Here is a 25115-nt window from a genome sequence, read left to right on the forward strand (position 1 = left end):
AAAATTGTTGGTCTTGCTTAAAAATGCACACATTTAGTTGTATTCAATGTTAAAAAATATGATAAAATACTGTAAAATATAAAATATGATATGGCTCTCACGGAAATACATTTTAAAATATGTGGCTTTCATGGCTCTCTTAACCAAACAGGTTCCTGAGCCCTGGTCTAGACGAAGACGTCTTTTCCATTTCTGCCATTTATTAATACTTATACAGACATCCATCACAACATCGCGGTTTGACTTTCGCAGCTTCACTCTTCACGAGTGAGGGAAGGTTAATAAATGTTTTCTGGTTAAATACGGCCTATTAGTAAAAAAAAAATTGCATATTTAAGCAAATTTTTTTTTTTTTTTTTTACCCCTGTCCTGTCCAGCCTTTAAAGCAGATAGAATTGTATACCTAAATGCCGTCAAGTGCTCAACAGATTTACTCTGCCAGAGAGAAGTGTGATATACACTTCCCCTGTCATACAAAATTTATTCGACCTTGATGCTTGTTATAAAGCAAATTTGGAGCGACCGGACCGGAGCAGGAGGGGACAGAGAAGAAGAGAAAAGGAAACGGGGGGGGGGGGCGAGAGGGGACAAAAACAAAAAAAAGAGAGACAAGAGACAAGGACAACAGCAGCAACAACAACAATTGTGACAGAACAAGAGAAACATACAGAACGACATCAGCAAATAATTGTCCGTGACAACTATAAAGACGAACAAGGATAAAGGACAAATCAATATCAACAACCACAATGACAAAGCTGTCAATGACAATCAGACATAATAGCAGTCATGAAATGATGAACTATGACAGTGATCACAATGACAATACTGCATTGAAACAGTCGCACACAATAGCAGTCATGAAATGATGAATTATGATAGTGATCACCATGATAATACCGCATTGAAACAGTCACACATAACTGTAGTAATGAAATGATTATCCATGATAGTGAATAGAATCAAAGTTACTGTAATGCACATCATTGTAAAAAAAAAAATATACATATACACATATATATACATACATACACATACATACATATATATATACATATATACATATATATATATACACATATATACCGCACATACACACATACATATATATAGTCATACTGCTGATATCACCGTCGCTGTAATAAAACCAACAACATAATAACACCCTGGTTAACTCAGTGAGTAATGTGGGGAAGTACGTATGTACTGTGAGTGTGCATATGTACAGGTATCTCTGTATGTGAGGAAGACTTCATATATATATAAAGGTGCAGGAATGTGTGGGCGTGTGATTGTCACTGAGAGTGCATGAAAGGAAAGGGGCCGCCTTCTACCTCCCAGAGAGCCCCGCCCCAAATAGCAAGGCCGGGCCCCGGCCTCCAGAAGGCCACCAGGCCCATAGGGGCAGGCAGCACAAAGATCAGTGCCCCAAGAGCCAGCCCAGAGAGCCCCCCCCCCCGGGAAGACCAGTAAGGGGCCGAAGAGAGGTAATCCCAGCCAAGGACAGGGCGCCAGCGGGCCGGAGGACTGCCAACCCCTGAGACCAGCGAGAGATCACACCCCACAAAGGCAGACGGGTACCGGGGGCCACAAACCGGCAGGCCCAGAGACGCCTCCACAGCCGGAAAGAAGCCCGCCCGCGCCGGAAGCGCCAATTCCCGCCCACCGCCACCCCCACCCCCAGGGAGCGGAGCCCGGCCCGCCCCGGGTCAACCCCCGCCCGACCCCCGACACAGGGCCGCCCCGCCAAGGGATGCAGGAGGCACACCCTCCACCCACCCGGCGGAGGCACGGGCGGCAGAGATGTATCGCCCAGCACCTGACCTCACGGATCAAACCCCTGTATGCCCCCCCCCCCCAAAAAAAAAAAAAAATAGCTAAAATAAATAAATAAATTAAAGTACACACACGCACGCACATACACACTCCTACGCACCCACACACACGCACATAAACACTCCTACGCACAAACACACCCCTATGCGCACGCTCATACACACTCTTACTTACTCAAGCGCGCACACACACACACACACACACACACACACACACACACAGTGGTCGACTGCCCGACACCCGGAAGCCCCACCCTATCCCCCGTTGGTAACCCAAGGAGCAGCGGAGCCGGGGACCCCGGGGTCCCAGACATACGATCCAGAACCCAGGGGCGGAGAGCGCAGACCGCCGGGGAGCAGGAAGACACCCGGCCACACCCCCCCAGCGGTAGGACGCCGCCAGCGAGGCAGACAGGGGAGTCAGCGAGGAGGAGAGCGGGAAACCGAGCAGGCAGGCGGGAAAACGGGCGAGCAGCCAGGCGAACCACCACACAGCGCCAACCGACACCCGCGTGCCAGCAAACCCCGAAGAGAGAGCGGGAGCACCACACCCCAAGCCGCAGGGAGGCCAAGCACCAGAGCCGAGAAGGCGAGACCAGCAGCCGACCAGCCGACGGCCCCCACAAGCCACCAGAAGCCAGACCAGCCACATGCCACCAGAGCCGACAGCGCACCACCCGCGCACCGGAGCCCCACCCCCGACAAGCCCACAGACAGACCGGGGGAGGCGAGGACACAGACAGCGGCCCGGCAGCGCACAAAGCGCAACGGCGACAGACGCCCAAGCGCCCGGCAGAGCACGACCCCCCCCAGCGAGCCCGGCCCCAGGGCACCCGCCCCCCCACCCCCACCCCGCCACCCAGGCCCACAGTACCCGCAAGCATGACCAAGCCCCAACCCACCAGCTGGCCCGGCGCCCCAGCAGCCGCCACAGCGCAGCAACCACCGGCCGCCGCGACAGCACACGGGCCACCCGAAGCACCAGCACCGCCCCCCGGAGACCGCCGAACCCGCCCCAAGAGCGCAGAGGCGCCCGCGGCACGTGTCAGTCCAGGGGGGGCACCGCAAGCCGCCCCCCCCGGCGCAAGCCCCGGCATCAACTGGCCCCAGAGGGCCACCCCAGGGAAGGGCAGGCGAACCAGACAAGGGCACCCCACAGGCCAGGCCGCCCCGGGCGAGCCACCGCGACGGCCAGGCCCCCGGCCACACCGCCGACCCTGGCGGGCAGACGCCGAGGTGCACGAGGCACCCCAATCCAGCCCGCCCCACCCGTGTATGTGATAAGGTGTGATAGTGTCTATGATGCAATTAAAAAAATAAATAAATAAATAAAATAAAATAAAAGAGGATGGTATATCTGTGTGCATGTATATGGAGTGTATGTGGATGATAGCTAATGATGCAATTAAAATCGGGGGACAGCTGCCGCTCGGAGGGCCCCTCACCTGGCCAGCCCCCCCAAACCCTAAGTGTCTACTCTGCGATTAAAATTAGGGGGCAACAGGTCAGTGGCACAGCAGGAGCAAAGGAGCCCCGCAAGGCAGCTCCCCTCCCCAATCACGCCCGACCGTAGGCCACCCCCCAATGTCCTATATATATGTGAGGTGGTGCAGTGGCACAGGAAGGACGGGGGCCCCACACCCCAACGCCGCCCAAACCGAGCAGCAAATTTTATGTATTTTTTGCCTAAATTAAGCATTTTCAAGCATAAAAATGGCTTAATGAACTAAAATACAGATACAAGGCATTCAAAAGACGCATTAAAATTGTGAATGTCGTATTCGACATTACTACACCATCACTAGGTGTCAGTAATTGTTCAGTGAGACAAGCACTAGACTTGATATCCGGAACAATAGGCTTTTATTGCAGATTTAAATGATCTCACAACAGGCACAATAATAATATAATAATACGAATCTTCTCAGGGCATTGAATCGAGTTCAGGCTGTCCAGTTGCGATCGATTTAATGCTTTGAGAATACAAGGACCTGGATGAATGTGAGTACTCACAGGCAATAATCATAATCATAATAACACGGGCTACTGTTGCGGCCTTAACCCACGACAATCTAAAACTCAACTTTGAACCCCCAACGTCAGTCACTTGCTGTCCGCCACACATCTGAAACACATTTAAACACAAAAGCACAAGTTTTATTTACATGTTAAATGTCTTACCGTAAATTCCAGACTATTGACCGCCAGACTAAGTCGCATCCACCAAATCTAAAGAGAAAAAAATGTAGTACATACTTAGGCCACACCTGCCTATAGGCCGCAGGTGTCCACGCTGTAACATGAGATATATACACAGAAAGACACACTATAAACCTTGCAATCCTACCTACACTCAGTTTTCCCAGCTTCACTCGTTAGCGCCGATGAGTGACATGTGAGACTTTTTGAGCTGTAGTAATTCTACACTTGATCAAACTTACTTAAGATTTGTCAGATCAAACATGATCGCTGGCTTAGACTTCAAAACATGATACTAGCATCCACTTCACTACTTCTTGAATCTGTACTCTAAGCATAATGGGAACTGTAGTTCTTTTAGCCATAAATTAGCCGCATAATTGTTTAAGCCGCAGGGTTCAAAGCGTGAAAAAAAGTCCAGAATTTATGGTATTTTCTCTGAATATATCTACTATATTGAGTAATACGGAAGTAAACACCTTTACATGTGTTATTTCATGTCTAGAGGGATCTTATTATGTTTAAAAAAATGTAGTAAGAAGGTTAAACAGTTTAGAAGGTTTAAACAGGTTTTCTATGCCATAACTACCAAAATATTCCATTTATAAGGAATCCTACTTTGCGGAAATTCACTTATCACAGTTGGGTCTGGAATTAACCAATTAAACGCCATAAACGAGTGATGACTGTACACTGAATAGCCAATCAATATTAGGGGCATCTGCACAATAGAGTGGGGTCCAATACAACAAAGGATGTATCATAAAGATCTCTTGTACCAATGATAATGGTCAGTGTTGTCTAGTATTGTTTCATACTTTTTAATACTTTTGACACAGCTCTCATTAGATATTAAGGTGTACCTAATTTTGTGGCCCGTGAGTGCATCTGCTTTTTCCACAGTATGTCACAAAAGTGAGTACAGCTCTAACATTTCTGCAAATATCTTATTATATCTTTGCATGGGACAACACTAACAATGTTAGACGTTAATGGTTGTATGTTGAGTTATTTGGAGGGGATAATACTGTAAATTTACAGTGTTATCCAAGCTGTACGTTGACTACTTTACTTTGTATCAAAGTGTCATTTCGTCAGTGTTCTCCAATTCAAAGATATAATAAAATATTTTCAGAAATGTGAGGGGTGTACTCACTTTTGTGAGATACTTTAAAAACTGCAAGAACAATTTGCATTCTCCCCATATTAAGACGCACACTTACAGCATAGCAGTAATGGGCTCCATTTCTCACCTTGTATATAAAAGTACTTGGCAGAATCTGTGCTGCAGGTACCAGCTGCCCTGCTGAGCTAAGCAGAGTGTATAGATGTGTTTATTTCATAGCTCAGCAGAAGAACAGAGAGCAAGAGAATGTTAGCAGGTTTAGGGCAGAAAAAGGGAGCCAGACTCAAAAGTCGAAGCAACACAGCTGCCCAGCAAATTGCGTTTCACTAACAGAGTCCAAATGATGCACATCTCCGCCTCGCCACATTAAACTGACTTTAAGGAAAGGTCAACAGTTAAGGCGAAGGACTAGAGCAAATCTGGAATGCTTTGCGAGGGACTTATTGCTTCACAGGGTCATTACGCTATAAACATGCTTCCATGTGAAAGCATTTACACTTTGTAAAAAATGAAGCTCAATATAACTTTTAACAGTTGACATGGAAGCAAAAACTATCGTTCGACAGTTTCTTCAATGACTACAGCATGTTGGAGAAAGAATACGCAACATTTCATAAAGGCTCCAGAAGTGGAAGTTCTTGACAAGGACCATGTTATCGTTCAGTCATAAAGGAAGGATGTATGGCCTCGAGCAGGGGAGCGTCTTGGTCTCTGGCTCCCTCTGCCCCGTCCTTCCCGTTCCTGGGGGCTTCCCAGCAAAGGGGGGGGGTTGGGGGGGGGGGGGGGGGGGGGGGCGCCCTCGCGCTCCTCTGTGAGTCCCTCGATGGGTTGAGTGTGAAGCTGCCCGGGGTGGCTGTTCTGCGGATCTCCTGCGCCCTTGGGGGCTAGCAACAGGGCTAGCAACAGCTCCAATCAACAAAATGTTATCACAAACATATGTTTGCAGCATATTTAATTTTATATTTAATATTAATATTATTGATATCTCCTTTATTTCTGTCCTTGCTATTATATTCATATTATAGTAATGACAGTAATAGTAGAGGTAATAACAACCATACAGAGAGATACTTTTACTACAGTTATTGCTCTCTGCTGGTATATTTCACCCTCTTTTCTCCCTGTCCAAACTCTCAACACAAATATATGCCAAAAAAACTAAGGTATATGATTGGTGCGCATTCATGTGACAGTGTTTTCAGTTGTTTTTGCAGCTCAGTGTGAAGATTGTTTTGACAACACGTCATCTGTATGTGAAACAAAGAAACTAACATTCACATTTTCAATAGATTGTTGTTATTTAAACATACCCTACAGTTTGAGACAGTATCACAGACACATGGCGTTTCTTGCTTTAATACAACAAAATGAAGGGTTCCACAATGGATCCCTGAGGAACACCTTTAGCCACAGTATATCATAATATTAATTGGTTTTCTGGATAGACATCCTGGATTCCATCCAACAGGTCATTCTGAACCGTTTAGCAGACTGTGTTGAAACCAACATCTGCTTTTGTTTAGCATTACTTCACAAGGCAATAAATCACTGTCTCATTGTGGATTTTTACATTTTACGTCATTTTCTACAGGGAAATCATTCATTGTCAGACTCACTGAATGTCTGCATAGTGATAGTTTAGAACTGATTAACACCTATAGTTGCCTTTCAACAATGTAAAGCAGGAAGTTCGCTGTGTGGCATTTGTTTGTGAAACTACACAAATAAATGCAATATGTAGGAAAAATTGGTATTGGTTGATAACTTTAGCAGTTGTCTGAACGACTTCTTTTAATGTGTCATTGTGAGAATTTGCTAGGAAATCCAGATGAGAAATAATCACAACATTGGTGGTTTTCTATGTATTGTGCTTTCAGGAGAAGATCAAGCAGAAGGTTTGTTCAGACTTGTGTCCTCGATGTTTTTTTTTTTTTTAAAGCAACGCCCTTATCTTAATCCCACAGAGATACCATTGTGTTGCAAGTGTATTATGAGAACATAGTGACTTCAGTTTTCAATTCAGGCTCTTATCTCTGGAAGACATCTGCAGGCATTTTCATGGGGATTGACCGTATCTAAGAAAGTCTTTCTGATTTCAGCAGCTTAGAATGGGAATACCATATGATGATTCAGCACTTTTAGCACATGACAGAGGTTAAAAAAACAGGCACACAGGACAGCTTTCTTTGGACATTAAAGGCACATTCATTACTCATTAATTACTGATTGTGTTAGTATCTTAAAAAAAAAATCACAACACATTCGATTAGCTTGCAGGTGAAACTAAAGTAATTTCATTAATTCTTTCTTTCCTTATTAATCTTCATTGAAATAATACAATTCTACTAATTATTGTTTCAAATGCAAACGCGCACAGTGCTTGACTCAGAATAGGGAAATAGGGATTCACAAACCGGGGTCTGAAACTTTTTTTTTTTGTAAACTATGAACAGGAACCACTAGGCCAATAAAACAAAAATTCTGAGCCAATAACTCGAACTTAAATCGCTCACTTCACTGGGGACACGGAGTTGCAACTCTTGTCTTGCTGCTGATTGAAATAGCATAAGGGACACATATTTAAGTCCATCCACTTCACCAAGGGATGTAAAGGCCAAAGCAACTAAGCCTACAAAATATAAACTTTACTTTCACTGAGAACAATGACAGAAAGCCAAAATGTGTCATGTGTCTTCAGGTGCTTACAAATGAATCCATGAAGCCAAGGCTGAATTAACACCGTTACAATGTTCATGTGCTTTCAATGTGTTTGCTGACAATAATTTTAATAAGAGGCAGTAAGTAGTATTACGTTTACGTTAAATCAATTAAGTATGCTTTAAACTTCTTTTAAATCAATCTTGATGCTGTTCATTTCCTGTAAGCTTTAAGATTTGTTACTTAAAAATTGGAATTTAAGTTAATTTCTAGGAAACAGGTCTGAAGTATTTAGGTTGAAATGTTTGCAATATAAATAATTCCTATGGCATCTAACATAGGGTGACCATACTTTGATTATCAAAATCCAGGACACTCGACCAATAAGATACTCAAATTATATTCAAAGTTTAATGAAAGATGCTTTATCATTTCAATACATAAGTACAGTATGTCTCCTCAGTATGGATAGAAAATTGTTATATTACAAAATACTATATACAGTCATACCTCACCATATTACGGTTTGAATTTTGCAACTTCACTCTATATTTTCCAAAAACAAGTCTTATTTTTAAGTCTTTAATGGCTTATTTTCTCTGTTTATTATATTAGGTAGTACGAGTGTAAAGGTGACTATAGGGGTGTTATTTAATGTTTAGAGGGCTCTAATGTTTAAAAACCATATTTAGAAGGTCGTAAACAGCATTTCTATGCTCTATTTACGAACATATTTTATTTATAAATAAGGATTCCTACGTCACGGAAATTCACTTGTCACAGTCAGGTGCATAAACAACTGACCGCGATAAACGAGGGATTACTGTATGACCAAACACACAATTGCAAAGAAAGGATGTTCAAAAACCAGCACGAATATGATTCCAAAAACAGAACGACACAGGAACCAGAGGTCAAATGTGTTAGTTTTAGAACGTAACCTAAATTTGTTTTTTTTAACTTTGGAATTTGAACCGCTGTTGTGCATGACATCCCAAATATTATGAGACTTCAATTCTGCAACCATCAGAGGATTAACGGTGTGTGTTTTGCTTTTTCTTTGGCCTTTTGGCAACACTAAAAGCCACCCACACGGCAGCCTCTCATGGATTACATCATATGCAGCAGAGTGCCATAATGTCAATCAGTTTAACGGCCCAATAAAAAACAATGAAAACCAGGAGATTTTCAACACTTCATCACAGCCAGGACAGGATATGAAGACAGGTCATGTTCTGGCAAAACAGGACTTTTGAACACCTTAATCTAATACAAACGACAGAATTCATTTATTTTTTAAATCTGCATGAAGATTATGAGGGCCCTTGAAAAAAAGTTCTCCCCTGTAAGGGGTATGTGGTTCAAAAAACTTTGAGAACCCCTGACTTATAACATGCAGAGTAGTTTCATATTAAAATGGGAGAAATTGAGTTCCTAGCTTTAGAGCTACTGTATATTACAGATTATGAAGCTGTGCTTTTTTTTATTATTCCAATAAAATTAGATATACGCTCACTTTAAAAGGATCACTTCAGGAGAGTTTGTTATGGAACAAAAATGATGTAACCATAAAACCTTTTGGATAAATGGCCGTGGACCAAGTTTGTCCTGACTCTCTTGTGAGGACATACTGGAAAGGGAGGAGAAAGAAGGCATGTTCTTCTTTCTGACTGAAACTGTTTGGGATTTTTCAAGGAAAGTGTTAACAACTCATTAGGAAATTATATGAATCACCACTTTTACTTTGTCAGTGAGGCCATGGATAAGATTCAGTTGGGATTCAAGTGATCCTGAAACCTACTGGGAGATTAGACATTATAGTTAGACGACTGAGGGAATAAAAATGGCATTTTTACCATGAGTGATGGCTGCAAGCTTAAAGACCAAGAACGATTCAGCAACACTGAAGCTGACAAGCTGGGTGAGAAAGGAGACACTGTGTGATGGTCACAGTAGTGGCATGGAAATGCCAACACAATTTTGCACTGCATGCTGTGATAAAGAGGACAGTGTCAGAAACAAAACAAAACAAAAAGCCGTGTGTCAATTGTGCCAGGACATTGCTGCAACTCAACATTCCCTGATGGGATGTTCTCCCAGTTGATTCAGGAGCAATTATTCTCAGCCAATGTGATTTGATTTGTCCAAAATAAAACAATGACCTCTGAGCTGTGCACAAAAAAAAAATTCTGCAGTGATGGCAGATGAGCTACTCTGATAACAATAAACACCCAGGTGATATAGCAAATTTCTCTATTACCGTATGTAAAGATTTTTTTGGATTAAACACCTTCAATCAAAGACAAAGTCCGTCATTATCTATACATACATTTATTTTATAGAAAAGAAAAAAGGGTTGTAATTATTAACAGTTATAAACATCACTGGAAAACGACAGTGTCCAACATGGCAGCAAGACACTGGACAATGTTAGATGTCATTAACACGTCTACGTGCTCTTCCAGGTGCCTCTTGGGATCCTATGGGAGAGAGACAGGAGAAAACAAAGATGTAATTTACTACTAACAATGGAAGAAAATACCAAGGTCTTATGACAAGCAATTGCCATTAAACTACATCCCTGTTAACCCACCAAGAGCACAGATCGCTTAGAGGAGCGCTGCTGTTAAGGGGGTATGGTAGGCACGACACACCGATCTAAGCGGTCACTTGGTTGAGTGTGGCAACAAGAGACCAACTAAGTCTCTTTGACACCAGCTTAAGTGAGTATCCTACCAGTTTTAACTTGCAGATTTCTATACCCGAGAAACGGCGAGCTGGCCCAGACCCTAGTACTTGGTGTAACCTGTGGATCTAACAGGCTTAAATCTGAACTGTCCATTTAGCTTGTGAGGTTCTGTTGGTAAGGGAAGAGTGTGTGTTCTCTGAATGTAATCTAAAAATACAACTTTCATTGGGAATGTACATCTGAAATTGGAGAAGAATGTCAACGTCAAACTAACAGGAGAGGGTTTGGAGGGGTAGAAGCTAGCCACGTGTTAGACATTTTTATCTGCATATCGATTTCTCACCGATTTTCACCATTCACTGGTAAACGTGGAATGTAACTTCCTTGAAACGCGAGGATCTACTGTATTGTAATACAATTTTCTTAAATTATCATATAAAGTAGAATGAGCTATTACCATAGGGGAAAACAAAATGTTACCTGTTTGCCAACGTTCTTGATTGCCAGCTGTTCTGGCGTCATTTTGTCCTCTTCTTCAACAGCCTGAGATGGAAACATACAAGTTACACAAACATTTGTTTAGCATGCCCTCAAATTTCAGCTTGTATTGTCGTGGTAGATGGCAGAACACAATGCTTGATATAGCTCAAAAAACAAAAGTACTTTTATTAGTGTAGTCCTTTTAAGGTACAAATTTAAGAGTTTGTGAAGCATTCCAACAAGTTTATTTTGCATATTTTAGGGTTTTTCTGTGAAATAGATTTATACTGTATGAACCATTTCATTGCATTTTTATCTGCCTATCGAAGAAAAACAAAGGGTGTTACCTTGTTGTAGTTCTTAGCTAGTTCCAGCATTTCCTTGACAATGGTTTCATTCAGTTTGCAGTGCTCGCTGTAATCCTGAAGGGTGAGACCTTCCATCCAACTCTTTTTATGCAAATTCAGCAGCATCTATAGGAAAGCCAATCATGTTTGTCATGTTTCAATTAAAACACCAATAACAGATGATAAAGTCAGGCCATGTCTAAAACGAATACGGATAGGGATGTCCCTGACACAACTTTTTCACTTCCGATGCGATATTGATCCAATATCAGGACGAATCATACATACTTTTATTACTTATTTTTAGTGGCGTCACAAGATGTCATGTCACAGTAAGAGGGTCGTGGGGAGGACGGAGGCAGCCCGGGAGTCAGTACCACTTCACTGCACGCTGCACCGTCAACGACCACAGGTAGACCGGGACCGGGGCCTCAAACCCGGTGCATCTGAAGCCAACTTTACATGCACCAGCGATCACCGGTTCCACTTCATAAAACACCCCATGTGTAAAATTTATTTAGCAAGTAGGGATGCACATTAAAAGTGAAGGTCAGGAAATGTTTCTTGCGTCATGCATTTATTCGGTAATTAAAGACAAGCGATCAACAAAAGTGAAGTACCCGCCGTGAAGGCAAGTGGGAGTGGATCTTCACTTCCGATTGGACATAAAGACAGACAAGTAGATAAGACAAAACACTGAGCTGGTATTGTTCAAATATAAGCTGGAACTATTAATGCCGATATCCCTATTGAAAAGCTTGCATTTGCTACAGTGTGAATTGCCTGTGATAAAAAAACATGTCACAAACCCCAATTCCGCAGCTTTACAGAATGGAAGATCACATATTATAAGGAAATATTGCATTATTATATTTTTATTATTATTGTTGTTATTATTATCATAACAGTGGTTTATTTGGTTTCAAAAAATGTTGACAATATCTTCGTTTGACAATATCTTCGTTTGACAATATCGTTAATTTGTGGGACAATAAACATTTCAAAAAAATAAATAAATAAATATAAAGAATCGGTACCGAATTGGATCGGCAAGACTATAAAAACATCAGATTAGAAGCCAAAATGTAGATCGGGACATCCCTGGTACACATCACCGTAGAATACATCTAGTATTTCACTATATTGATGAACAGAGGTGTTATAATACAACCAAGTCATACTGTATGTGTTTGCTTTTACCTGCGTCTGATTGGACAAAAGCATGACAGCATATGTGTTTTTATGTGGACACTTTTTTTTTTTTTTTTTTTTTTTAACTCATGTGGATGTAGATTTTTTCCAACATCCGAGTGGGAGAAATGTGTGTATTTGAAAATATCCATATTTGTGTGGCCATGGCAAGGGTCATACCTTTTGCTCCAACTCATTTTTCCTATAATTAATGGTGATGGAGTAGTAGTGTCTGTTCAGTCCATGAATCAGAGCCTAAATATTGGGAAAACAGGAAGTGAATACATATATAAATGGAAATACATATGATAAATAACGTCTGTGTAGGCTCTCAGTCGTACAGGAGTTGTCCATCGAGGAAAAGGCTTCTTGAGACGTCATCTGTACTTCTGTGTAGAAGGTGTCGGACGTTTCGCTCCTCATCCGAAGAGCTTCGTCAGCAAACTAATAAGTGCTGGTAGCTTAGGCCTTAAATACAGTAAGAGTGGGCGGAATTGGTGTGCCAACACCCTCCTCCTATTGGTTCGTTACACTAAGCCTGGGCGGAGCAGTGGTATAATCCTATCCTGTTATTCACACCTACGATAAAAGGGAAGTGTCACTCCCTGAATTGGGTATGAACGACTCTGATACTGGCTTGTTAGCATCTATTGTTCTGGCTCGGCCCTGCCTTCACCTCATTTGCAAGACTAAGAGCTGTGGGTTTTGGTCTCAGTAACCTGCTGAACACAGGGTCCAAATTAAACCTCAAACCACCATTCCGATTCAAAGATGGGTTCTGTTGTTTGACAAAAATAGCTTCCTTTACTCCTCTTTCAAACCATCTGTTTTCTTTGGCCAAAATCTTTACCTCGCTGTCCTGAAAAGAGTGATTGGTAGCTTTCAGGTGTAGATGTACTGCTGATTGAGGACCACTAGCATTGTCCCTGCGATGTTGATAAAGCCTTTTTTGGAGCATTTGCTTAGTTTCCCCAATGTAGTGCTCTTTGCATTCCTCATCTTTACAGTGGATGGAATAGACCACATTGCTCTGTTTCTGGTTTGGAGCCTTGTCTTTAGGATGCACTAATTTTTGTCTCAGGGTATTTACTGGTTTGAAATAGGTAGCCTTCTTAGACTGCAAGGTAATTATAGGAAAGGACAGACAGCTACTTACAGAGGTCTTTAGAAAGGCCACACACACTGACCAATACCTGCTTTTTGAATCAAACCATCCACTACAACATAAACTAGGGGTTATTAGGACCCTCCAACATAGAGCGGAACAAATACCAACTAGTGCTGAGGGAAAGAAAAAGGAGACACAACATGTCCAGAGAGCGCTCTCAACCTGTGGGTACCCACGGTGGGCTTTTAACAAATGTCAAAAGAAGAGAGTAGGGAAAGAAACCCAAAAGCCCACAGAAGCAAAAAGGAGAGGAGTGGTAGTCCCTTATGTAGCGGGGGTCTCCGAAAAACTCCAGAGGATCTTATGGCAACACAAAATTCCTACCTATTTCAAACCAGTAAATACCCTGAGACAAAAATTAGTGCATCCTAAAGACAAGGCTCCAAACCAGAAACAGAGCAATGTGGTCTATTCCATCCACTGTAAAGATGAGGAATGCAAAGAGCACTACATTGGGGAAACTAAGCAAATGCTCCAAAAAAGGCTTTATCAACATCGCAGGGACAATGCTAGTGGTCCTCAATCAGCAGTACATCTACACCTGAAAGCTACCAATCACTCTTTTCAGGACAGCGAGGTAAAGATTTTGGCCAAAGAAAACAGATGGTTTGAAAGAGGAGTAAAGGAAGCTATTTTTGTCAAACAACAGAACCCATCTTTGAATCGGAATGGTGGTTTGAGGTTTAATTTGGACCCTGTGTTCAGCAGGTTACTGAGACCAAAACCCACAGCTCTTAGTCTTGCAAATGAGGTGAAGGCAGGGCCGAGCCAGAACAATAGATGCTAACAAGCCAGTATCAGAGTCGTTCATACCCAATTCAGGGAGTGACACTTCCCTTTTATCGTAGGTGTGAATAACAGGATAGGATTATACCACTGCTCCGCCCAGGCTTAGTGTAACGAACCAATAGGAGGAGGGTGTTGGCACACCAATTCCGCCCACTCTTACTGTATTTAAGGCCTAAGCTACCAGCACTTATTAGTTTGCTGACGAAGCTCTTCGGATGAGGAGCGAAACGTCCGACACCTTCTACACAGAAGTACAGATGACGTCTCAAGAAGCCTTTTCCTCGATGGACAACTCCTGTACGACTGAGAGCCTACACAGACGCATTGCGACCAACTTTGGGAGAGACATCCTTCTGCTGGTACGTAGCTTAGAAAAGGCCACTCTTAAATTAGCAGATTTAAGGAACCACCTCAGATTTAATCTTAGATGCAGGCAGAGTAGGTTAATCCCCAAATGCATGAGGCAAGCGTCCCTTGAGCAAGGACACTTGGCAAGGAAAATGCAACAAAACTACATCAGAAAAATACAGAATTTGAGAATTAGGAGACTTAACATAGAGATAAAAAATAAACAGTCTGAAGTAGAAACCTTCTATCAGAGATTGCAAACCAAGGTTACGCACGAAACCTATCAGGAGGTTTGTGAATTTACCAAATCAGGTTATATGAAGCACCATAGCAAAACCAAAGAAAGGCATAAGGGAAAATTCCAGAAACTTCTATTGGAAAATCGACCACAGCTTGTCGTAAACACTAAGGATGGGGGGAATCAGACCAATACTAAAGAAAATTGGATCAAAAATCTGTCAGACAGAAGCCTCTCGGAGACAGAGAAGGCAGTATTAACCAAGGGTCTCAACTTCTCAGTGACTCCTAAAACGATACCCACAGTAGACTATATCACAGCAGCTGAATCGGCCATCAGGAACAATAACCTTTCTAGAACAGAGGCAGGGGACCTTCGTCTGAGAATATCGGCCCTTCTCAGTAGTGCCAAACCACCACCGTCCAATATCACGTTAGGTGAGAGGAAAGCATTAGCGGCTCTGCAGAAAGATGAGAGCATCACCATCTTACCAGCTGATAAGGGCAGATGCACAGTGGTTCTCAACACATTGGACTACGAAGAAAAAATAACAAGTCTAATTAGTGATGCCAACACATATGAGCAACTTAAAAGGGACCCATCCAGTAGGTATAAGAAAGAAATCATACACTGTCTCCAAAAGTTAGAGAAGGAAGAACTAATTGACAGACAGATGTATCATAGGTTATACCCTGGGGAGGCTACACCATGTATCTATGGCCTTCCAAAAATCCACAAGGAAGGGTTTCCCCTCAGACCCATTGTCTGTAGCATTGACTCTACCACGTACAATGTAGCGAAATATGTAAAAACAGTCTTATCCCCATTGGTAGGCAACACTGATCATCATATAGAGAACACAAAAGGGTTTGTGGCGAGCATCAAAGACCTCAGATTGGAGCCAGAGGAAACTTTGGTGTCTTATGATGTGACTTCACTTTTCACATCTGTCCCCACCTCAGCAGCAGTCTCGGTGGTGAGGAAGAGACTGCTCGAGGACTCAACTCTGCATCGGAGAACAAAACTTAGTGCTGACCACATCTGCCAATTACTGGAAATTTGCCTTAACACCACATATTTTCAGTTTAGAGGGAAATTCTACAGACAAATTCATGGTTGTGCTATGGGCTCACCAGTCTCACCCATAGTGGCGAATCTGTACATGGAAGAGATGGAGAAACAGGCTCTCACATCCTTCTCAGGGACAAAACCAAGGCACTGGTTTAGATACGTGGATGACACCTTTGTCATAATCAAAAAACAAGAAATTCAGTCTTTCACAGATCACATCAATGCGGTGGACACCAATATCAAATTTACTCGCGAGGACACTAAAGAAAACCAACTAGCCTTCTTAGACTGCAAGGTAATTATAGGAAAGGACAGACAGCTACTTACAGAGGTCTTTAGAAAGGCCACACACACTGACCAATACCTGCTTTTTGAATCAAACCATCCACTACAACATAAACTAGGGGTTATTAGGACCCTCCAACATAGAGCGGAACAAATACCAACTAGTGCTGAGGGAAAGAAAAAGGAGACACAACATGTCCAGAGAGCGCTCTCAACCTGTGGGTACCCACGGTGGGCTTTTAACAAATGTCAAAAGAAGAGAGTAGGGAAAGAAACCCAAAAGCCCACAGAAGCAAAAAGGAGAGGAGTGGTAGTCCCTTATGTAGCGGGGGTCTCCGAAAAACTCCAGAGGATCTTATGGCAACACAAAATTCCTACCTATTTCAAACCAGTAAATACCCTGAGACAAAAATTAGTGCATCCTAAAGACAAGGCTCCAAACCAGAAACAGAGCAATGTGGTCTATTCCATCCACTGTAAAGATGAGGAATGCAAAGAGCACTACATTGGGGAAACTAAGCAAATGCTCCAAAAAAGGCTTTATCAACATCGCAGGGACAATGCTAGTGGTCCTCAATCAGCAGTACATCTACACCTGAAAGCTACCAATCACTCTTTTCAGGACAGCGAGGTAAAGATTTTGGCCAAAGAAAACAGATGGTTTGAAAGAGGAGTAAAGGAAGCTATTTTTGTCAAACAACAGAACCCATCTTTGAATCGGAATGGTGGTTTGAGGTTTAATTTGGACCCTGTGTTCAGCAGGTTACTGAGACCAAAACCCACAGCTCTTAGTCTTGCAAATGAGGTGAAGGCAGGGCCGAGCCAGAACAATAGATGCTAACAAGCCAGTATCAGAGTCGTTCATACCCAATTCAGGGAGTGACACTTCCCTTTTATCGTAGGTGTGAATAACAGGATAGGATTATACCACTGCTCCGCCCAGGCTTAGTGTAACGAACCAATAGGAGGAGGGTGTTGGCACACCAATTCCGCCCACTCTTACTGTATTTAAGGCCTAAGCTACCAGCACTTATTAGTTTGCTGACGAAGCTCTTCGGATGAGGAGCGAAACGTCCGACACCTTCTACACAGAAGTACAGATGACGTCTCAAGAAGCCTATGATAAATAACATAATTAATACTTAACTCACTCACTAATAATGAACCTTAAAAAAAAATTTAAGTTATTGTGTTTAAGAGTGACGACTCTTACTCGTAAAAATATGGTCACTTATCTTGTTAAATTCTGATGGAGCCTTTCTATACCTAACACAATTATTGGGCTGTTATGGAGAAATTAGTCTTGTGTTACCTGGATTGAGGGTTTGTTCAGATGACCCAGATTTGATGTGGTTTGTCTTGGTTCATGACCCAACACCATCATATTGGCATTGATCAGTCTGAAGGCATCAATGACAACCTGGAAAGGAATTTGTGTTTTTTCATATAGTGCTGTCGTATAATGCTCTTAAAACACTTCCCCCACCTTTCCCTTGACACTCTGAATGGGATCCACCACCACTGCGACAGCTCTCTCTGACAGCGCCTCAAAGCTCTGCTGTGTGTTGATGTCCACCCCAGACAACCAGCAGCCAAAACCAGGGTGACTGTGGTACCAACCCACCACCATCTCGGGCCTGATGAGCAGTGGACAGCCATGTGCATAGATCAATACATAATAACCCCAATCATATCTAATTTAGCAATATAACTGCTTAATTATGATTTTATAATACTACTGCTTTACTTTATTGGTGCATGTGAACACTGAACAGATGTCTTACCTGCCGGTCTGCTTCAGCATGTCCAACATCTTAGCTTGGAATACAGGATCCACTGCCTCAACACTCACACCCTGTGTGCCAACACATGGTTGAATGTTTAATTCATCACCACATTGACATCGGAAGTACAGTAGAAACTCTAAAGTTCAACTCCCCTGAGGTCGTACAATTCAGAATGCAAACCACCATCATACCAGAGATGGGATTTATCGCCCTTTGAAGGGAGCCGGATCTTGGTGAGCCATTCCTTTCAAAGAGCCGTTAAAATTTTTTTTATATTTATTCTGTTTTAAGAAGCCAGCCTGGCCTTAATTCATTTTATATTGGAAATAATCACTTTTTTTCTTTTACAGATGTACAGTTTCACTTGAAATCATTCAACCATCTTTGTAAATTACAGTTGTCCCTTACCGCTTCACTTGATTACGGTTTTTCATATGTATATTAATAAAAATAAATCATGCTGTTTTGTGGTTGAATGCAGCCTTTTATTAGTTGAAAATATGTGTATTTAAGCAAATTGTACATATTTTGTGCCTAAATTAAGCATTTTCAAGCACAAAAATGGCTAAATGAACTAATATACAAATTCATATACATGGCATTAATGATTAATTGTGAATGTAGTATTCTACATTGGTCACTAGGTGTCAGTAATTGCTCGGTGAGCAAGCTCCGGAATTGATGGTCCCAACAGACTTTTACTGATAGCTTAAATTATCTCACAACAGGTACAATCATAATAACATAATAATCACAATAATAAAACGGGCTACTGTTGTAACAGTAACCCATGACAAGCTAAAACTCAACTCTGAACCCTGGAGGCACTTCCTGTCCTTTATATGGAACACATTTACTGCAACACAAAGAAGCATGGTTTTATTTGTCTTAAATGGCTTATTTTCTCTAATTACGTATAACTACTACATAGGGTAATGCAAACATAAAGACGACTAAATGGGTGTTATTTCATGTCTACAGAGCTCTGATAATGTTAAAAACAATTTAGAAGATCGTAAACAGGTTTTCTATGCCAAGATAAACAAGGGATTACTGTACATCTTTTTTAAAAATGTAAACAATTTCAATAGCTGGCCAATTAAAAAAATAGTGACTGTGTAATATTAGATGTGTTGAGGTGTTTAAATTGTTTTGTTTTGTTAAGAATGGTAATATGCTACTTAAAATGTTGCTTGTAGTATTTTTAAAAATGTTATGGTGGCACAAATTTTACTCTGGACATTATTTCCATTTCCAATATTTCCTAAATGGAAAATTGTCTCAAAATATTAACAAATCAGTGGTTGACCAGCTTCCCATAAAGGATTGTGTTCAACCTTAAGTAAAAGGTTCCCATCTACTTAGGGTAGTACTATAAATCCATACCGTTCCAGACTGGGGCATAGCAAACACATCGATGACTCGCACTGTGTAGTCATCAACAAATTCTCCCAGCATCAATCCCATGACTTCCATTGGTACACCTGCACGCCCATGCTTCAACATCTAAACATTAAACAAGAGAGGTCACAGAGCAGTATATAACAATGTTACAATAAGTTCAGATGTAGGTGGGGTGAACCTTGAGCAGTGCCAAAGATGAGATATAGACTTGCTCTGCTGTGTCCACGGCTGGCGCATCTGTTGGGGGGCCCTGATCGAGCAAAGTAGATTGTCATATGTCAATTATAAAGTGAAACTATAAGTACTCTCTGCCTGTAAATATTCTCATTCATCCAGGTCTTTGTATTCTCAGGGCATTCAATCGATCGCAAACCGACTGTTGTCATAGAAGACGTTTCGCCTCACATCCGAGCAGGCTTCATCACTTCATGCTCCCAGACTAGGTGGGACACACACCAGTCAAGACTAGATAGGACAGCTTTAATCTGAGAGCCTGGCGCAAGATCCAATCTATTTATCCTCTGAGGAGGCAGGTCTAGACAGGAATGGCTGGCTCTTTAGTGGTGTCAAACAATTGTCGTTTGAGTAGTATCATCTTCGTTAGCATCCCATTCATATGTAATGATGATAATGGACCGATTTGAAACCAAAGTGGCTGTGCATTGTTTTTTTCTTAGAGGCTAAATGACAGAGTCTTTTAGGTAGGGATGACAGGACCCCATTCAGAGATGTTTCTCTACCTTAATGTAGATGGATTCTCTCACTCCTCTTTCAAACCATCCTTTTCCATCCAGAATGTGTACAGTTTCGTCCTAAAAGGAGTGCTCTTTATCTTTGAGGTGCAGATAGACCACAGAGTCTTGACCTGAGAGGCGAAACGTCTTCGAAGACATCCTGAACAGCCCAGTTGCGATCGATTGAATGCCCTGAGAATATAAGTACGCCTTTATGGTGAATGATTCTGTTACCTGGCCAAGCCCTGGCATTCCACCTCCAAGTCTCAACAGACGGTCCATGTCAGAATCTGTTGACAATACACATACAGGTGTATTAATAGTGTAATTAGATGATAAACACTGCTTTAAAAATGAGGCAGTATGCCTTAAATGAGGCTTCAACACTGGAATATGTTATATATTAATTGCATATTTGATGATGGAAAAACAAAGTCTATCAGTATAGTTTGCCAGTGTTCGTATGGGAGCTCTAGTAGAATCAGTTGTAAGTAAATACTTGCTCTCTTAAGGAACATCATAAACTTTAACATAATATTACTATAGTATCTTAATGTTTAACATAATATGCTTAGGTCTAGCGTTAGCATTACTTAGCATTATTTGGCTAATCTAGCGCGTAACTGTATGTGGACAAGCACAGGTTACTATTGAAACCTTCAAATCGCAATGTATGAGCTATGTTAAATATTATACTAAATTCAGTTCAATCGCTACCCCGTTTACACTACCAACTAACGCTACCATTTACGGTAGCGTACTGTTAGCATCAGGCTAGCCTCTGCCATCTCGCAAAAGAAAGGCAGCGACAAATGACTTACACATTCCAACTTCGCCAAATTTGTTGAGTGCACATATTTGTATATGTGTCCTCGCTTTATTTACCTGTTGGTTGTCAGCTTTGAGAGGTTATAGCCCGCCTTAATACTCGAAAGGAAATCAGCTCGACTACCTACAATGAATCAGCCAGAATGATGTTTTACATAGAACAGCTTCCGTCGCAAAAATGACGTCACATGTCACCTTCTTGTAATTGCAAAGATTAGACACAAAAGGGCGCTAGATTCATGTTTGGTTAGTTATGCCATAACACAGCAACTTCCATGACTCCATCCATCCATTTTCTATACAGGTTGTCATTTGCAGGGTCATGGGAGGCTGGAGGAATGGCATTCTCTGGACAACTTTTAGGACGTGCTAGGATATATTGGTAATAAAAATTTAAAAGTATGATATATCCATTATTTTGCCACACAGTCAGGAGATCTGGAAGATATGGGTTTGAATCTCTGTTGGGCATGTATGGAGTTTGCATGTTCTCCCTGTGCATGCGTGGGTTTTCTCTGGGTACTCCGGTTTCCTCCCGCATTCCAAAAACATGCATGTTAGGTTAATTGGCGACTCTAAATTGTCCATAGGTATGAATGTGAGTGTGAATGGTTGTTTGTTTATATGTGCTAGTGATGTGTCTGTCGCGAACGAATCAGCTCTAAGAAATGAAATGGATGACAGGATATTGTAAATAGTAAATCCATCCATTCATTTTCTATGCCGCTTATCCTCGTTAGGGTCGCAGGGGTATGCTGGAGCCTATCCCAGCTGACTTTGGGCTAGAGGCAGGGTACACTCTCGACTGGTCACCAAACGCAGGGCACATATAGACAAACAATAATTCACCACCCTATGGACAATTTAGAGTCGCCAATTAACCTAACATGCATGTTTCTGGAATGTGGGAGGAAACCGGAGTACCCGGAGAAAACCCACGTACGCACAGGGAGAACATGCAAACTCCACACAGAGATGCCCAAACGGAGATTCGAACCCAGGTTTCCCGGTCTCCTGACTGTGTGGCCAACATGCTAACCATTTGGCCACCGTGCGGCCCGTAAAAATGATTGTAAATAGTTACATAAGAGAAATTTGTCTTGCAGAGATTTGACCTTGTCTATTGAGATGGGACTTTGTACTTTATAATATGTTATTATTAGGGGTACTCCGATCGATCGGCCACCGATCAGTATCGTCCGATTTCTGTGAAAAAGCATGGTATCGGCATATGCCGATACTTTTTAACGCCGAGTGGTTAGCATGTTGTCCACACAGTCAGGAGATTGTGAACACCTGTATTCAAATCTCCGCTTGGGCATCTCTGTGTGGAGTGTGCATGTTCTCCCCGTGACTGCGTGGGCTTTCTCTGGGTACTACGGTTTCCTCCCGCATTACAAAAAAACATGCTTGTCAGGTTAACTGGCGACTATGAATGTGAGTGTGAATGGTTCTTTCTTTATATGTGCCCTGTGATTGACTGTCGACCAGTCCAGGGTGTACCCCACCTCTCGCCCAAAGTCAGCTGGGGTAGCCTCCAGCATACCCCCACGACCCTAATTGGGATAAGCGGCATAGAAAATGGATGGATGGATGGAATTTTTTTCTCCACCAAATGAATGAATGAATTTGACTTCCACGATGGGGGATTATATACCCACACTCCCCAGGAGGTGATCAGACTTTTACAACAAAATATCAGAACTTTTCCTGGAGAAGGAAAGGCTGCATGTACTGTGCTGTACATACAATGTGTTGCAATGCACTTTTAAACCCTTGTCCAATAATAGGTCCAATTAAATGTTAAAGAATGCATGTCTGACATGTCTGCATTTTTGCGGTGTTGGGAAATCAGCATAGTGAATAAGTGGTTAAATATTCTTGTGTGTGTGTACCCCACAGTGCAAACACATGGATATTAGGTTATTGGAAGACTTTAAATTCCTTGTGTGCTTTTCGAAGTGAAATAAGACTAAATACTGCCACAATGTTTGCATGGTTTCTCAAATTTCAACCTGCAAGCATTACAGTATCCCCAGAGGAGTCACAAATCCCTAAACCAAACCACATAACCAGACAGATTGTTAAAAAGCTTCACTGTTTCATTTTGCTCTTGTCAAATAGTTAGATTCCAGCAGAGCAGCTCCCATAATCCACCCAGCGGCGTCACTGCCAAACAGTCCTACCAGACAGGTCTGCTGGCAAGCTGAGGTCTTGACTGGGGCCTGAATTCCTTGCTTACGCTGAGCATGATGAAGAAGAACTCATCCACATTCCACAGTCCCTCCCTATCCACACCCATGGGACCTCCTGCTCAACACGCAGCAGAGCCGGCCAGGATGTGCTTCCTTGAGATAGGATTTACTACTTTCAATAGCCCTTTGAGCTCTACAATGGCCTACCAGCATTACAAAAAATATATACTGTATATATATATATATATATATATATATATATATATATATATACTGTATATTATTCATGTTTATCTAAAACCAGGTGGCAACCTCTCAAATAAACAATACCCTAATGTGTGCTGGCTATTGTCTTCTTTATTTATGTTGAAGTGACAGGTGTTCGGCATACATTGATCAGGGTCAAGACAAAGCAGGAAACAAGCAAAGTGTTTGCTGAATCATTATTGCTGACTGGGTTACCTCATTCATTTCAGCTCTGCACAGGATTGGTGGACAGTTTGCCATTTATTCAGCTCAAAATCTATTCACGTCGTTCCTAAACAGAGAAGTCGCTTCACAAACGCTTGGATAAATCACACAAATACTGCAAATCAATTGACCTATTGGCTGTAGCTCCCATTTGAACAGGCTTAAAAACAGAACAATGGAGAAAGGCATGACATCGACATATTTTATGTGTAAAATAAGCACATGAAAAACCTTTGATGGGAGCCTCTCCTGTCACCAAATCAACAGATGTAGTTAATAACAAGCACGGGGAATGGTCATAACAAAGACTGCTGCAGTTGATTATTTGATTTGGGATGACTGGAGCTTGTAACTTGACACCAGTATGAAGCCGTAATCCCACCAGCAAGCGGAGAGAAGGCAGAGAAATGCAATGCTTTGAAAGCTTGCCTACAAACAGATGAGATTTGGCTTTGGTTCTAAATCTCTAGCAGTATCTTTCTGAATGTACACACTGTATGCATGTATGGATGTGAGTATGATGGACAAAAGTGTATTAACTAGTGCTAGTATTCTTCTGCAGCATATGTCACAAGATTGCATTCCCCACATGTCAGATTTAATGGGAGGTTATCTCATTGACCAAAATAAATCTAACATTGGAGTTTAAGATAGTTCAAAAAAGAAAAAATATATATAAAGGCACAGGCTGGCATTGGAAGAGAGGTGGTTTAAAATGACATTGGACTGATTGGGGTTGGGACACTGTGTACTGAGGTCGCTATTTCCCCCTGTAGGTGCAATGCCTACGGGCTTTGGTTGGGCCAGGCTGATGGTCAGAAAGAGTCAAGCAGAACAAAACACTAATGTCCTTTCAGAGTATCAATACCAAACATCTTGAAATCAATACTGAAGGCCTGAATATTTAACTTATTTGTGTGTGACAATTTTGATACAATACATGCTATGGTATGGTATGCTATGGAGTAGTTACATTAAGGAACATCACATGCCTCCATTTGCACAATTCAACATGTCTGAAAAGCACTAGGAAGAAGCAGAACTTATTTAGAGCGATAGTTTGGATTTTTTGACATGAAGTTGTTTGACATCCCCATCAGCAGTGTAGTACATCAACAGTGACTTACCCCCTCACTTGGTCCCGTGAGTCCAGTTCTGGTCGGATTTCCGTGACGATGAACGTAGCGCCACTTAGTTGCTGGGGGCCCTTAAGTAAAGAGTTTCTCAAAACAATATGCGTTCAAAAGGGTAATACGTTTGCATCACAAAAAT

The 25115-nt window shown here is 42.0% G+C and overlaps 1 protein-coding gene across 1 annotated transcript; it reads right to left on the reverse strand.

The window, feature by feature from the left end:
* Positions 1-8252: 8252 nt before the first annotated feature.
* psmd14 (proteasome 26S subunit, non-ATPase 14) lies at positions 8253-21346 on the reverse strand. The gene is made up of 11 exons (XM_054771748.1): positions 21235-21346; positions 20584-20639; positions 19794-19865; positions 19598-19717; positions 18209-18279; positions 17911-18061; positions 17737-17844; positions 12706-12780; positions 11335-11460; positions 10988-11050; positions 8253-10298 (listed from the first exon to the last, which is right to left on the reverse strand). The coding sequence occupies exons 2-11, from the start codon at positions 20629-20631 to the stop codon at positions 10200-10202; spliced, it is 933 nt and encodes a 310-aa protein (XP_054627723.1). The 5' UTR covers positions 20632-20639; positions 21235-21346; the 3' UTR covers positions 8253-10199.
* Between the last annotated feature and the right edge of the window lie 3769 nt (positions 21347-25115).

Source organism: Dunckerocampus dactyliophorus, chromosome 3, assembly GCF_027744805.1.
Source record: "Dunckerocampus dactyliophorus isolate RoL2022-P2 chromosome 3, RoL_Ddac_1.1, whole genome shotgun sequence".
In the NCBI taxonomy this organism is placed as follows: domain Eukaryota; kingdom Metazoa; phylum Chordata; class Actinopteri; order Syngnathiformes; family Syngnathidae; genus Dunckerocampus; species Dunckerocampus dactyliophorus.